The sequence below is a fragment of the Amblyraja radiata genome, chromosome 23, assembly GCF_010909765.2.
Source record: "Amblyraja radiata isolate CabotCenter1 chromosome 23, sAmbRad1.1.pri, whole genome shotgun sequence".
Lineage (NCBI taxonomy): Eukaryota > Metazoa > Chordata > Chondrichthyes > Rajiformes > Rajidae > Amblyraja > Amblyraja radiata.
The window spans coordinates 2528077-2543859 of record NC_045978.1 but is presented as its reverse complement, the minus strand read 5'-3'; the positions used below and the strand labels follow the sequence as shown (position 1 = coordinate 2543859).

The 15783-nt window shown below is 45.8% G+C and overlaps 1 protein-coding gene across 2 annotated transcripts in view; it reads left to right on the top strand.

Moving 5' to 3' along the window:
- Positions 1–9006, top strand: part of hck (HCK proto-oncogene, Src family tyrosine kinase) — a 75011-nt gene extending 66005 nt beyond the window's left edge. For both annotated transcript variants that reach the window (XM_033041342.1, XM_033041341.1), the window contains exons 11-13: positions 2994–3147; positions 5824–5955; positions 8454–9006. In XM_033041342.1, coding sequence (XP_032897233.1) covers positions 2994–3147; positions 5824–5955; positions 8454–8656 — 489 coding nt within the window. In that variant the 3' untranslated portion in view covers positions 8657–9006. The remainder of the gene's footprint in view (positions 1–2993; positions 3148–5823; positions 5956–8453) is intronic.
- Positions 9007–15783: the final 6777 nt, after the last annotated feature.

The window sequence follows — 15783 nt, the reverse complement described above, 5'->3', positions numbered from 1 at the left end:
AAAACATTAAAAGGAATATCCATGTATACAACTATTGGTTGGGCACTGTAAACACCAACTACACTTCAAACTACAAACTGTGCTCTGAGGAGTTTGAGCATCTCATAGAAACATAGAAAATAGGTGCAGGAGTAGGCCATTCGGCCCTTCGAGCCTGCACCGCCATTCAATATGGTCATGGCTGATCTCAAGTTCAAGTTCAAGAGAGTTTATTGTCATGTGTCCCAGATAGGACAATGAAATTCTTGCTTTGCTTCAGCACAACAGAATATTGTAGGCATAAATACAGAACAGATCAGTGTGTCCATATACCATTGAATATATATATATGTGTGTGTGTGTGTGTGTGTGTGTGTGTGTGTGTGTGTGTGTGTGTGTGTGTGTGTGTGTGTGTGTGTGTGTGTGTGTGTGTGTGTGTGTGTGTGTGTGTGCACTTAAATAAGCATATAAAGTGCAATAGGCTATTAAAGTTCAGATTTTTGTTTGAGTTGAGTTTAATAGTCGAATGGCTGTGGGGAAGTAGCAGTTCCTGAACCTAGATGTTGTAGATTTCAGGCTCCTGTACCTTCTACCTGAAGGCAGTGGAGAGATGAGTGTGTGGCCATTTTGTTTTATTTTGCACTCATTTTTAAAATGTATTGTTTGTGACGTCATCGATGTTTCCAGACCTGTAATCTGCAGCAAGTAAGAATTTAATAGTTCCGTTTTTGGCACAAATGACAATTCAGCACTCTTGAAGGTAGACAAAAAGCTGGAGAAACTCAGCGGGTGAGGCAGCATCTATGGAGCGAAGGAATGGATGATGTTTCGGGTCGAGACCCTTCGCTCCTTAAATGCTGCCTCACCCGCTGAGTTTCCCCAGCTTTTTGTCTACCTTCGATTTTTCCAGCATCTGCAGGGCCTGTCTCACTTTCACAATTCACGACCTCTGCCGAGTTTGCCCTTGACTCTTACTCGCAGCACGAGGTCGTAGGAAGGTCGTGATGCTAGTCTGAGGTACTCCTGGCGTCAAGAAGATCGCAGCGTTTTTTCTAGCCTGTTGAAAAATGTCCACGAGTAAAAATGGTCGTGAATTAGGTCGTGAATTTGGGACAGGGCCCTTTAAACATTAAACACTCTTGAGTCTTCGCATGCCCTCGAAAGCACTTTTTGTAAAAATGGCTCTTCACAGGATGTCCTCCAGTAGATTAAACTGGCCGGCGTTAATGATAAGCGGGGGGGGGGGGGGGGGTAGGTCAAGGAAAGAGAGTTCACGTCGCGGCCCTGTTCGTATCAAACTCCTAATCTTGTGTGTGGGCTCGATAAGAAGAAGAATGATAAGCAAAGTACACAGTGTTTGAAAAAATACAAGCTACTTCCTCATTCCAAACCCTTGTGTCCCCGCTCTCGCTGAAAGAGAAATATGAGGAAAGGATTTTTAATTTGTTGCACGTCGCACTATGATCCCATCGTTACTCTAGCGGCTTTATTGATGGTTTCACTGGGTGGGAACCAGGGGAGATCAGCAAGGAGTGAAGGCGAATGAGAGAGGCGGGCTCTCATTTTAAAGATTAAAACACCGACGCTCTATAGGACAGGCAGGGAGTGAAGTAACGCCGATGACTGCAGGCCAGGAAATGGAAATTGTGGAAAGGATGAAGGGAAAATAAAAGAGAATTAGCCACAGAAAGAGAGAAAGTTGGAAAGAGGAGAGAGGGTAAACGGTGAAATTAATGAGCAATTGAAAACTGAGTAAGAAAAAAAGAATGGTGTTAGACAATAGACAGCAGGTGCAGGAGTAGGCCATTTGGCCATTCGGCCCTTCGAGCCACTCAATGTGATCATGGCTGATCATCCACAATCAGTACCCCGTTCCTGCCTTCTCCCCATATTCCCTGACTACGTTATTTCTAGGAGCTCTATCTAACTTTCTCTTGAAGGCATCCAGAGAATTGGCCTTCACTGCCTTCTGAAGCAGAGAATTCCACAGACTCACAACTCTCTGGGTGAAAAAAGTTTTTCCTTATCTCCGTTCACCTGGAGTATTGTGTGCAGTTTTGGTCCCCTAATTTGAGAAAGGACATTCTTGTTATTGAGGGAGTGCAGCGTAGGTTTACAAGGGTAATTCCCGGGATGGCGGAACTGTCATATGCTGAGAGAATGGAGCGGCTGGGCTTGTATACTCTGGGGTTTAGAAGGATGAGAGGCGTTCTTATTGAAACATATAAGATTATTAAGGGTTTGGACACGCTAGAGGCAGGAATCATGTTCCCGATGTTGAGGGAGTCCAGAACCAGGGGCCACAGTTTAAGAATAAGGGGTAAGCCATTTAGAACGGAGACGAGGAAACACTTTTTCAATGTTTGTGTGTCTGTGGATTTCTCTGCCGCAGAGGGCGGTGGAGGCCGGTTCTCTGGATGCTTTCAAGAGAGAGCTAGATAGGGCTCTTAAAGATAGTGGAGTCAGGGGATATGGGGAGTAGGCAGGAACGGGGTACTGATTATACATTGAATGGCAGTGCTGGCTCGAAGGGCCAAATGGCCTACTCCTGCACCTATTGTCTGTTGTCTATTGCAGAAATAGACACAAAGTGCTGGAGTAACTCAGCGGGTCAGGCAGCATCTCTGGAGAAAAAGGATGGGTGACGTTTCGGGTCGGGACCCTTCGTCATACTGAAAGTAGAGTGAGTTGGGGGAGGGGGGGGTGGAGGGTTGGTGAAGCATTTGAAGTCATCACTGTCCAGTTACAGTCTAGGATGTGCAATAGGCCAGAATTGGAGGTACACAGTTATCTTTGTGACTTTTGGGATTGAAGTTAGGAATAAATATACATCCAGTAATCAAACCTGAGGAAACTCAGCGACTATATCATCAACAGTTTTGTTTAGCAGACACATACAATGTTTTTGCATTCATGTTGTTAATTAATGATTGGAAAAATAACTGCACTGGGATAGGTTTTGGATGTTTTATTTAATTGAATCAGATGTAATGTTAATGGATTATTATTTTCAGATTGCAGAAGGAATGGCTTATATTGAATCCAAGAACTACATACACAGAGACTTGCGGGCTGCCAATATATTAGTGAGTAGCATGCTGGTTTGCAAGATTGCTGACTTTGGCTTGGCCAGGATAATTGAAGACAATGAATATACCGCCAGAGAAGGTATGTACACCCCCTCTGTGTAAACAAACCGTGTTCCAGGCTCTGTCCGTGACATGTTCTTGCATGCCTTCCACTGCACCTATTGAAGGCCCTTATGGGCTGCTGAATACATTCATCAATATTTTCCTTTTAGCATCTCGTACTACATTCTAACCACCCTCTGTCACTCTTCGTAGCTCCCTGGGCTTTTTGCCTTTAGACATTTGCCTTTGCGATTCGTACAAGCATTTTCCTTTCGATAGACAAGGAACCTATGACGCAGAATCTGTGGAATTCTCTGCCACAGAAGGCAGTGGAGGCCAATTCACTGGATGTTTTCAAGAGAGTTAGATTTAGCTCTTAGGGATGTGGGGAAAAAGCGGGAACGGGGTACTGATTCTGGATGATCAGCCATGATCATATTGAATGGCGGTGCTGGCTCGAAGGGCCGAATGGCCAACTCCTGCACCTATTCTATGTCTCTATGTAAAATCCAGAGGCTCTTGGCATTAATGGCCGGATAAAACAGGCGACTGGAGGCTTACTCCTGCACCTATTTTCCATGTTTCTATGTTTCTAAAAAGCTGGAGTAACTCAGCGGGACAGGCAGCATCTCTGGAGAGGAGGAATGGGTGACATTTCGGGTCGTGACACTTCTGAAGAAGGATCTCGACCCGAAAAAAATCACCATTCGGCCCTTCGAGCCAGCACCACCATTCAATATGATCATGGCTGATCGTCCAAAATCAGGTGATGTTTCGGGTCGACATCCTTCTTCAGAAGCGACACGACCCGAAACGTCACCGATTCCTCCTCTCCAGAGATGCTGCCTGTCTCGCTGAGTTACTCCAGCATTTTGTGTTATTCTTTGGTTTAAAAGAGCACCTGCACTTCCTTCCTACACTTTTATTATAACCTGATCAATTTATTGATCACAGCTGATTTATTCTTCAAGTGAGGGCATGTACCATTGATGAATTGTATGAAATACTTAATAATGTTTCTCTGTTCATCTGCTCGGCTAATAATTCCATATTTGACCCCCCCACCATTTGCCTGACTGATATCTTGTCCCCTTTCCATTAAACCGCATTTAATTGGGTGATGTTTCGGGTCAGGTGGGAGAGTCTAGGACTAGAGGTCACAGCCTCAGAATTAAAGGATGTTCCTTTAGGAAGGGGATGAGGAGAAATTTCTTCAGTCAGAGGGTGGTGAATTTGTGGAATTCTTTGCCACAGAAGGCTGTGGAGGCCAAGTCAGTGGATATTTCTAAGGAAGAGAAGGATAGACTGTTGATTAGTACGGGTGTCAGGGGTTCTGGGGAGAAGGCAGGAGAATTGGGTTAGATGGGAGAGATAGATCAGCCATGATTGAATGGTGGAGTAGACTTGATGGGCCGAATGGCCTAATTCTACCCCTAATCCTTATGACCTTTTGACCAATCTTCATCTCTCCAGAGCCTCCAACCTCATTATTCCTCAGACCCACTTCTATCTCCCACTTTTACCTTCCTGAAAATCCACAAAAACAGAACTGTCCTGGCAGATCCATTGTCTCTGCCTGCTCCTTTCATAGCAAAAGGATTTGAGTATAGGAGCAGGGAGGTTCTACTGCAGTTGTACAGGGTCCTGGTGAGACTACACCTGGAGTATTGCGTACAGTTTTGGTCTCCTAATCTGAGGAAGGACATTCTTGCCATAGAGGGAGTACAGAGAAGGTTCACCAGACTGATTCCTGGGATGTCAGGACTTTCATATGAAGAAAGACTGGATAGACTCGGCTTGTACTCGCTAGAATTTAGAAGATTGAGGGGGGATCTTATAGAAACTTACAACATTCTTAAGGGGTTGGACAGGCTAGATGCAGGAAGATTGTTCCCGACGTTGGGAAAGTGCAGAACAAGGGGTCACAGTTTAAGGATAAGGGGGAAATCTTTTAGGACCGAGATGAGGAAAACATTTTTCACACAGAGAGTGGTGAATCTCTGGAATTCTCTGCCACAGAAGGTAGTTGAGGCCAATTCATTGGCTATATTTAAGAGGGAGTTAGATGTGGCCCTTGTGGCTAAAGGAATCAGGGGGTATGGAGAGAAGGCAGGTACAGGATACTGAGTTGGATGATCAGCCATGATCATATTGAATGGCGGTGCTGGCTCGAAGGGCCGAATGGCCTACTCCTGCACCTATTTTCTATGTTTCTATGTCCTGGCCCCACTCGGTTCATGGCCACATTATAGCAGTCTGAAGAAGGGTCCCCACCCGGAACGTCACCCATCCTTTTTATCCTGAGATGCTGCCTGACCCTCTGAGTTACTCCAGCACTCTGTGTCTGAGATTGGTATAAATCAGCATCTGCCGCATCTGTTTCTGCAAGGATCTCATTCATGATTAGAATCATTTCTAATTCATGGTCATGTTCATGTCTGTGGAATTCTCTGCCTCAGAGGGCGGTGGAGGCAGGTTCTCTGGATGCTTTCAAGAGAGAGCTAGATTGGGCTCTTAAAGATAGCGGAGTCGGGGGATATGGGGAGAAGGCAGGAACGGGGTACTGATTGTGGATGATCAGCCATGATCACATTGAATGGCGGTGCTGGCTCGAAGGGCCAAATGGGCTACTCCTGCACCTATTGTCTATTGTCTATCAATTCAGGCATTGATTCTAATTCACGAGCAACAATCTCCATTTACAACTTTCCAGGTGCCAAGTTTCCCATCAAGTGGACCTCGCCGGAGGCTATAAACTTTGGATCTTTTACAATCAAGTCCGACGTCTGGTCCTTTGGAATCGTTCTCATGGAAACCATCACGTATGGCCGCACCCCTTACCCAGGTGGGTAGTGATCAGCGATGAAGCATTTCTGTTCTGCTGCATGAACCCTGCACACTTCATGCTGGCAACACTAATCAACGCACGGTCAGAGAACGTCGCCCACAAAGAGTGAAGGGTCTGTCCCACTTGGCAAATTTTTTTTCGGCGACTGCCGGCATCATTGACTGACGTATCAGGTCACCGCAAAAGTCGCGGTGTGACGACGTATTGACGCGCGGTGTCTCCTCGAGTGTCGCAACCTTTTTTTTTTTGTCGCTGCTGGATTTTTGAAATGTTCAAAATCTTTCGGCGACCCTGATACGTCAGTCGCCGAAATAATCGGCAAGTGGGACAGGCCCTTGAGGAGCGGCCCTGAGCCCAAAGCATTGCCCCCCCCCCCTCCCCTCCCCCCCCCATTGCCTCCACTGATGTTGTCTGACCTGCTGAGTTACGCCAGCATCTTGTCTTTCTTGCATCTGATGATTGACATGGAACCTATGACTGCTGTCTGTAAAACAAAAGAAGGCAAAATGCTGGAGTAACTCGTGGCCCTGTCCCACTTAGGCAACATTTTGGGCGACATGTTGGAAAATTTTCGGCAACAAATTTTGCTGTCGTAGGTTGTCGCCAGGTGTCGTAGGTGAATTCCATTAAAACTAGTCCCTGGCACTCGCCTAAGTGGGACAGGCCCATCAGTGGGTCAGGCAGCATCTCTAGAGAAAATGGATAGGTGCAGTTTCGGGTCGGAACCCTTCTTCAGACCCGAAACATCCAGAGATGCTGCCTGACCCACTGACTTGCTCCAGCACTTTGTGTCTTTCTTCGTAAACCAGCATCTGCAGTTCCTTGTTTCTACTGATGTCTGTGTTTTCTTTACTCAATATGCCTACTAGGAACATACATGCAAGAAATTATTTAGTAAAGTGTGCAGAAAAGTCCATTATTCTTTTAAATGTATACTTCAGTGATAAATGGATTAAGGAAAAAAGGAGTCATAGATCTGTGCAGAACAGAAACAGGCCCTTCAGCCCACCTTGTCCATGCTGGCCGGGTTGGCATACTGGGCTAGTCCCACTTGCCAGCATTTGGATCATATCCCTCTGAACCTATCCTATCCATGTACCTGTCTAAATGTCTCTTAAACATTTAGTACCTGCCTCAACTACCTCCAGCGGCTCATTCCATACACCCACACCCTTTGTGTAAAAAAAAAAGGTTCCTATTAAATCTCCCCCCCACCCTCCTGTAGTTAATTGGCTTTGGTAAAATTGTAAATCGTCCCTGGTGTGTGTAGGGTAGTGTTAGTGTACGGGGGTCGCTGGTCGGCACGGACTCGATGGGCCGAAGAGTCCGTTTCTGCGCTGTATCTCCAAACTAAACAAATTTTAAAGCTTGTACAGATGCCAGAAGTTTTAAAAGATATGGCGGGAAAATTGAAGTGCGATGAAATAGATGTAGGTCATATCCTCAGAATTAAAGGGCGTTCCTTTAGGAAGGAGATGAGGAGGAATTTCTTTAGTCAGAGGGTGGAAAATCTGTGGAATTCTTTGCCACAGAAGGCTGTGGAGGCCAAGTCAATGGATATTTTTAAGGCAGAGATAGATAGATTCCTGATTAGTACGGGTGTCAGGGGTTATGGGGAGAAGGCAGGAGAATTGGATTGAGAGGGGAAGATAGATCAGCCATGATTGAATGGCGGAGCAGACTGGATGGGCCGAATGGCCTATTTATGCTTTTATAATTTACTAGACCAAGTGCAGACCCGTTGGGTCTGTTCCCCAGACGCAATATTCCACCACTCACCATAGCCCCCAACTGCGCATGCGCGGCTCATTTCTCCACATCCCCCAGCACCTCCTCCTCCACTTCTTCAACCTCTTTCCTCAGTCCCTAGAGAGGGAGGGGGGCAGAGAGGGAGGGAAGGGGGCAGAGAGGGAGGGAGGGGGGCAGAGAGGGAGGGAAGGGGGGCAGAAAGGGGGGGGGGCAGAGAGGGAGGAGAGGGGGGGACAGAGAGGGAGGGGGGTAGAGAGGGAGGGAAGGGGGCAGAGAGGGAGGGAGGGGGGCAGAGAGGGAGGGAAGGGGGCAGAGAGGGAGGGAGGGGGGCAGAGAGGGAGGGAAGGGGGGCAGAGAGGGAGGGAAGGGGGGCAGAGAGGGAGGGAGGGGGGCAGAGAGGGAGGGAGGGGGGCAGAGAGGGAGGGAAGGGGGGCAGAGAGGGAGGGAAGGGGGCAGAGAGGGAGGGAGGGGGGCAGAGAGGGAGGGAAGGGGGGGCAGAGAGGGAGGGAAGGGGGGGCAGAGAGGGAGGAGAGGGGGGGACAGAGAGGGAGGGGGGGACAGAGAGGGAGGGGGATTTATGAGCTTATGAATCCTTCCTGTAACTGGACGCCCAGAACTGTGTACGGTTCATCAAGGGCTCGCCAACGACTTGTACAAATGGCCAGAAGTTTTGAAGGATGTGGTGAGAGAACTGAAAGTGCATTGAAATAAACATCAAGCATTGGCTTGCTTTGCCTTGCCCGTAGGAATGTCGAACCCAGACGTGATCCGCTCACTAGAACACGGGTACCGGATGCCTCGCCCAGATGTATGCCCCACTGAGCTGTACGACATCATGATGAAATGCTGGAAGAACAAGCCAGAGGACAGGCCCACGTTTGAGTATTTGCAGAGCGTCCTTGAAGACTTCTACACAGCCACAGAAAGCCAGTATCAGCAGCAGCCATAATAACCAAGTGCCAAGTATGAACAGAGAATGGGACGAAGCAAAAAAATAAGTCTCCCAAGCCATCCATTTTAGTTTTGACTTTATGGAGGTCTGCACTTGCATTGTTTTGCACCATGTCCAAAGTGAGAATGGTTTCTAACATTATTGACTGTAAGCAATGTATTTTCCACGTCAAATATTTTCAATAACTTTTTAAAATATGTATTAGCAAATGTTCTACGGAAACGTCAAACAAATCATTTGTTCGTTGATGGCTGAACAAAAAGGTTTATTTTTGCTGAAATGCTCCAAATAATATTGGTGCTGTAGTTTCATTCACATCACCGTTTATATTTTATCGTGCTCTATTTTTATATTGAAGGCCGTACACCTATATGACACTCTTGGATAGTGTAGTCAACGGCCAGTCCCACTTACGCAATTTTTTTTCGCCGACTTGCCGGCACCCGCCATGGTGGCAGCAGGTGGCCGAAGATTTTCGACATGTTGAAAATCCAGCGGCGACCAGAACAAGGTACGACTCTCTGGGCGACTACTCACGACCACACAGGCGTCACCCCCGCGACATGTCGACACGTGACGCCTGTATGGTCGTGAGTAGTCTCCCAAAGAGACGTACCTTTTTCTGGATTTTCAACATGTTGGACATTTTCAGCAACCTGCTGCGACTATGACGGGTGCCGGCAGTTGCCGAAAAAATCACCTAAGTGGGACAGGCCCTTGACTTACACGACAACATCCATTGGGTTGTTTCATAATATAGAAAAATAATTTAATTGCTTCCAAACCACACAAGGACCTTACAATTTCATTGTTCTATCTGGGGCATATGACAATAAAACACTCTTTAACATAATGCATTTCTTTACATAAACAGCTGTTTTATTTGCATAGTAATTCAGGAAATAACTTAATCTGTGTGGATGATGTTTTGAAGCATGTATTCCAAAGTCTGTAGAGTGTAGAAGGTTATTTTTTTTTAAATCACTGAAAATAACAAGCCTTCACGATGATCGTAAATATTTTCAATAAAAGTTGTGCGGACCCTGTTTCACGTTAACTAATGGGATGTCTGGCCGAATCTTCCACTTTGTGAAGTTGCCAATATTAGTCTTGCGACAGCAGTCACACTCGATCTCCGCGCACTGAGCAGTGATGTGTCTAGGAGCTACTTCTGTGTGAGTGATGGTCTTAGTCCAAAGGTAAGACAATAGACAATAGGTGCAGGTGTAGGCCATTCGGCCCATCGAGCCGGCACCGCCATTCAATGTAAGGCCCCCAGTCAAAACAAAATGCCAAAGTCCTGGGTTCATTTGCCTGGAGTTTAAGGTTTTTAGTTTTGTCCCGTGCGGAGTTTGCACGTTCTCCCCGTGACCGCGTGGGTTTCCTCCGGGTGCTCCGGTTTCCTCCCACGTCCCAAAGCCATGCGGGTTTGTATGTTAATCGGCCCTCTGTAAATTGCCCTTGGTGTGCAAGGAGTGGATGGGGAAAGAGGGATAACATAGAACTAATGTGAATGGGTGATCGATGGTCGGCATGGACCTGGTGGGCTGAATGGCCTGTTTCACTCAGACAGGCTAAGCGACCAAGTCCATGTGTAAAACTTGTGGTTGGTGTGAATGGTGTCTTTCCTGAATGGGAACTGTACCTGCAAACAAATGAGCCTTGGGAAAAATTCTCCGGTCCACGAGAACTGGTGTCGGAGCAGAGAGAATTATCCCGAACACGAGCAGTTTTTCACGAGATATCTCCTGAAGCAAAACCAGTGAAATAATTCCATGCTATTAAATAAAATAAATCTATTAATTTTGTTGGCCTCTTTCTACTGTTAGAATATATATGGTTTAAAGTTTTTTTTTAATCAAATGTGTAAGATTTGGGAATAATTTATAGCAGTGAATATGATAGTTGGCATTAATAGTGAGATCCAGCAGAGCTTTGCTTAGGGTACACAAAAATGCTGGAGAAACTCAGCGGGTGCAGCAGCATCTATGGAGCGAAGGAAATAGGCAACGTTTCGGGCCGAAACCCAAAGGAAATAGGCAACGTTTAGGGTCGAAACCCGAAGGGTTTCGGCCCGAAACGTTGCCTATTTCCTTCGCTCCATAGATGCTGCTGCACCCGCTGAGATTCTCCAGCATTTTTGTGTACCCTCGATTTTCCAGCATCTGCAGTTCCTTCTTCAAGAGCTTTGCTTAGTATGGATTATAGTATTGCCCATGCTTAAAGATTTGCAAGCTGCCTTTATTTTTCACATGCCTTGAAAATATGAAATTATAATTTCAAAATTATACGAATTCATAATGTATATTTGAATTAATGCTTGAAGTGTGAAATAAAGTGCCTTAATCTCGATACTGCTTGTTCTGAAATTTGTCAACTCTAAAAGGTACGATTAATGATGATTCTGCATAAGTGTGTACAAAATTACATCTGATCTTTGTAAATATTTTGACACCAGTCATAATTTTCTGGATTTCCAAAGGGCAATGGAGGCGCGACGAACTGCGGACGTTGCAATCTTGAGCAAAACACTAAGTGCTGGAGGAATTCAAGTCAAGTCAAGCTTTATTCGTCAGCGGCTCAGATAACATCTGTGAAGGGTATGGATAGGTGCTGCCCGACCTGCTGAATCCCTCCAGCACTTTGTGTTCTTTGCAAGATTCCAGCACCTGCAATAGACAATAGGATGGTATGTTGCCTCCCTGGTGCAAGGGTCAGGGATGTCACTGAACGGCTGCAGAGCATTCTGGAGGGGGAGGGTGAACAGCTAGTTGTCGTGGTGCATATTGGCACCAACGATATAGGTAAAAAAAGGGATGAGGTCCTACAAGATGAATTTAGGGAGCTAGGAGATAAACTTGAAAGTAGGACCTCAAAGGTAATAATCTCTGGATTACTACCAGTACCACGGGCCAGTCAGAGTAGAAATAGGAGGATATTGCAGATGAATACGTGGCTTGAAAAATGGTGCAAGGGGGAGGGATTCAAATTTTTAGGGCATTGGAACCAGTTCTGGGGGAGGTGGGACCAGTACAAACAGGACAGTCTGCACCTGGGCTGGAATGGAACCAGTCCTTGAGGGAGTGTTTGCTAGTGCTGTCGGGGAGGATTTAAACTAATGTGGCAGGGGGATGGGTACAAGAGCAGAGAGGCAGGGGGTGTAAAATGAGGGTAGAAGCAATAGGTAGCAAGGTGAAAAGTAAAAGTGGCAGGCAGACAAAACCAGGGCAAAAATCAAAAAGGGCCACTTTTCAACATAATTGTATAAGGGGTAAGAGTGTTGTAAAAACAAGCCTGAAGGCTTTGTGTCTCAATGCAAGGAGTATTCGTAATAAGGTGGATGAGTTGAACGTGCAGATAGCCATTAATGACTATGATATAGTTGGGATCACGGAGTCATGGCTCCATGGTGACCAAGGCTGGGAGCTGAACATCCAGGGATATTCAATATTCAGGAGGGATAGAGAGAAAGGAAAAGGAGGTGGGGTAGCGTTGCTGGTTAGAGAGGAGATTAACGCAATGGAAAGGAAGGACATTAGTTTGGAGGATGTGGAATCGGTATGGGTAGAGCTGCGAAACACTAAGGGGCAGAAAACGCTGGTGGGTGTTGTGTACAGGCCACCTAACAGTAATAGTGAAGTTGGAGATGGTATCAAACAGGAAATTAGAAATGCGTGCGACAAAGGCAAAACAGTTATAATGGGTGACTTCAATCTACATATAGATTGGGTGAATCAAATTGGCAGGGGTGCTGAGGAAGAGGATTTCTCGGAATGCATGCGGGATAGTTATCTAAATCAACATGTAGAGGAACCAACGAGAGAGCAGGCTATTTTAGACAGGGTATAGAGTAATGAGGAAGGGTTAGTTAGCAGTCTTGTTGTACGTGCCCACTTGGGCAAGAGTGACCATAATATGGTTGAGTTCTTCATTAGGATGGAGAGTGACATTGTTAATTCAGAAACAAGGGTCCTGAACTTAAAGAAAGGTGACTTTGAGGGTATGAGACGTGAATTGGCCAAGATAGACTGGCAAATGATTCTTAAAGGGTTGACGGTGGATATGCAATGGAAGACATTTAAAGACTGCATGGATGAACTACAAAAATTATTCATCCCAGTTTGGCAAAAGAATAAATCAGGGAAGGTAGTGCATCCGTGGATAACAAGGGAAATCAGGGATAGTATCAAAGCGAAGGATGATGCGTACAAATTAGCCAGAAAAAGCAGCATACCAGAGGACTGGGAGAAATTCAGAGACCAGCAGAGGAGGACAAAGGGCTTAATTAGGAAAGGAAAAATAGATTATGAAAGAAAACTGACAGGGAACATAAAAACTGACTGCAAAATTTTTTATAGATATGTGAAAAGAAAGAGATTAGTTAAAACAAATGTAGGTCCCTTGCAGTCAGAAATAGGTGAGTTGATCATGTGGAACAAGGATATGGCAGACCAATTGAATAACTACTTTGGTTCCATCTTCACTAAGGAAGACATAAATAATCTGCCGGAAATAGCAGGGCGCGGGTCAAAGGAGTTGGTGGAATTGAGTGAAATCCAGGTTAGTCGGGAAGTGGTGTTGGGTAAATTGAATGGATTAAAGGCCGATAAATCCACAGGGCCAGATAGGCTGCATCCCAGAGTACTTAAGGAAGTAGCCCCAGAAATAGTGGATGCATTAGTAATAATCTTTCAAAACTCTTTAGATTCTGGAGTAGTTCCTGAGGATTGGCGGGTAGCAAACGTAACCCCACTTTTTAAGAAGGGAGGGAGAGAGAAAACGGGGAATTACAGACCAGTTAGTCTAACGTCGGTAGTGGGGAAACTTCTAGAGTCAGTTATTAAAGATGGGATAGCAGCACATTTGGAAAGTGGTGAAATCATTGGACAAAGTCAGCATGGATTTACGAAAGGTAAATCATGTCTGACGAATCTTATAGAATTTTTCGAGGATGTAACTAGTAGCGTGGATAGGGGAGAACCAGTGGATGTGGTGTATCTGGACTTCCAGAAGGCTTTCGACAAGGTCCCACATAAGAGATTAGTATACAAACTTAAAGCACACGGCATTGGGGGTTCAGTATTGATGTGGATAGAGAACTGGCTGGCAAACAGGAAGAAAAGAGTAGGAGTAAACGGGTCCTTTTCACAATGGCGGGCAGTGACTAGTGGGGTACCGCAAGGCTCAGTGCTGGGACCCCAGCTATTTACAATATATATTAATGATCTGGATGAGGGAATTGAAGGCAATATCTCCAAGTTTGCGGATGACACTAAACTGGGGGGAAGTGTTAGCTGTGAGGAGGATGCTAGGAGACTGCAAGGTGACTTGGATAGGCTGGGTGAGTGGGCAAATGTTTGGCAGATGCAGTATAATGTGGATAAATGTGAGGTTATCCATTTTGGTGGCAAAAAAAGGAAAGCAGACTATTATCTAAATGGTGGCCGATTAGGAAAAGGGGAGATACAGCGAGACCTGGGTGTCATGGTACACCAGTCATTGAAAGTAGGCAAAGGTACACAAAATTGCTGGGGAAACTCAGCGGGTGCAGCAGCATCTATGGAGCGAAGGAAATAGGCGACGTTTCGGGCCGAAACCCTTCTTCAGAATGAAAGTAGGCATGCAGGTGCAGCAGGCAGTGAAGAAAGCGAATGGTATGTTAGCTTTCATAGCAAAAGGATTTGAGTATAGGAGCAGGGAGGTTCTACTGCAGTTGTACAGGGTCTTGGTGAGATCACACCTGGAGTATTGCGTACAGTTTTGGTCTCCAAATCTGAGGAAGGACATTATTGCCATAGAGGGAGTGCAGAGAAGGTTCACCAGACTGATTCCTGGGATGGCAGGACTGTCTTATGAAGAAAGACTGGATAGACTTGGTTTATATAACATATAACATATAACAATTACAGCACGGAAACAGGCCATCTCGACCCTTCTACACACAGAGTTGTTAGTCTGTGGAATTCTCTGCCCTGTTTCTGCGATGTATCTCTAAACTAAACTAAACAGCTGGAGAGTGATGTGACTCTATGACTCAGTGGGTGAACCAGTGCCCCGCTCCCTGCCATGGAGGCCCTCCACCGAAAACGGTGTCTGAAACGAGCTGGGAAGATCATTAAAGACCCCTCCCACCCCAACCATGGACTGTTTGCCCTCCTCCCATCAGGGAGGCGGTACAGGAGCCTCAGGTCTCGTACCAGCAGGATGAGGAACAGCTTCTACAATCATACCGTCGCATTGCTGAACTCGGAGTCCCGCCAATAGATTCCTCCGATCCCTCCGTCCCCATTGTTTAATTATTCTGTATTTTTTATTATTCTGTATCCTCTTTTTTTTAAATTTCTATATTGCACTACTACGGACTGACGCAAAACTGCATTTCGTTGTACCCATACTCAGTATTTGTGCAATGACATTAAAGTTGAATTGAATTGAATTGAATTGAATTGAATCTGTGGAGCGAAGGAATAGGTGACGTTTTTGGGTCGAGACCCTTCTTCAGACACTCGACCCGAAACGTCACCTATTTCCTTCGCTCCACAGATGCTGCCTCACCCGCTGAGTCTCTCCAGCATTTTTATCTACCTTCGATGTTTCCAGCATCTGCAGTTTTTTCTTAAACATTGACCCTGTGGCTCTATCATTGCTGTGAAATCCAGCAATGATGATCACAAATAGGCCCAGGGAATATGGGGGGGGGGGGGGGGAGTATCATTGGATGGGACGTCCTATAATGGCTGAGGTAGAAAGAATATTGATGAAGAAAACATTTTAAAAAGAGGGAACGGCTATCTGGTTGATGGGTTTCAAGGACCAACAGCGCCATCTATGGTCATAATGAGTTAAAGTAAATCGAGAAAAACATCAGTCTATTTCCTTCGCTCCATAGATGCTGCTGCACCCGCTGAGTTTTCCCAGCAATTCGATATTCCAGCATCTGCAGTTCCCTTTTGAACACTTTGTCTACTCCACTGCGATATCTCTTTAAGGTATGCCTACTTTGAAGAAGTTCTCCTCCTCTCTCCTGAGACAGTTTCACAACCTCCTCCTCCTCCCTTTTTCCTTCTTTCTTTCCCCACCCACCATCAGTCTGAAGAAGGGTTTTGGCCCGAAACGTTGCCTAT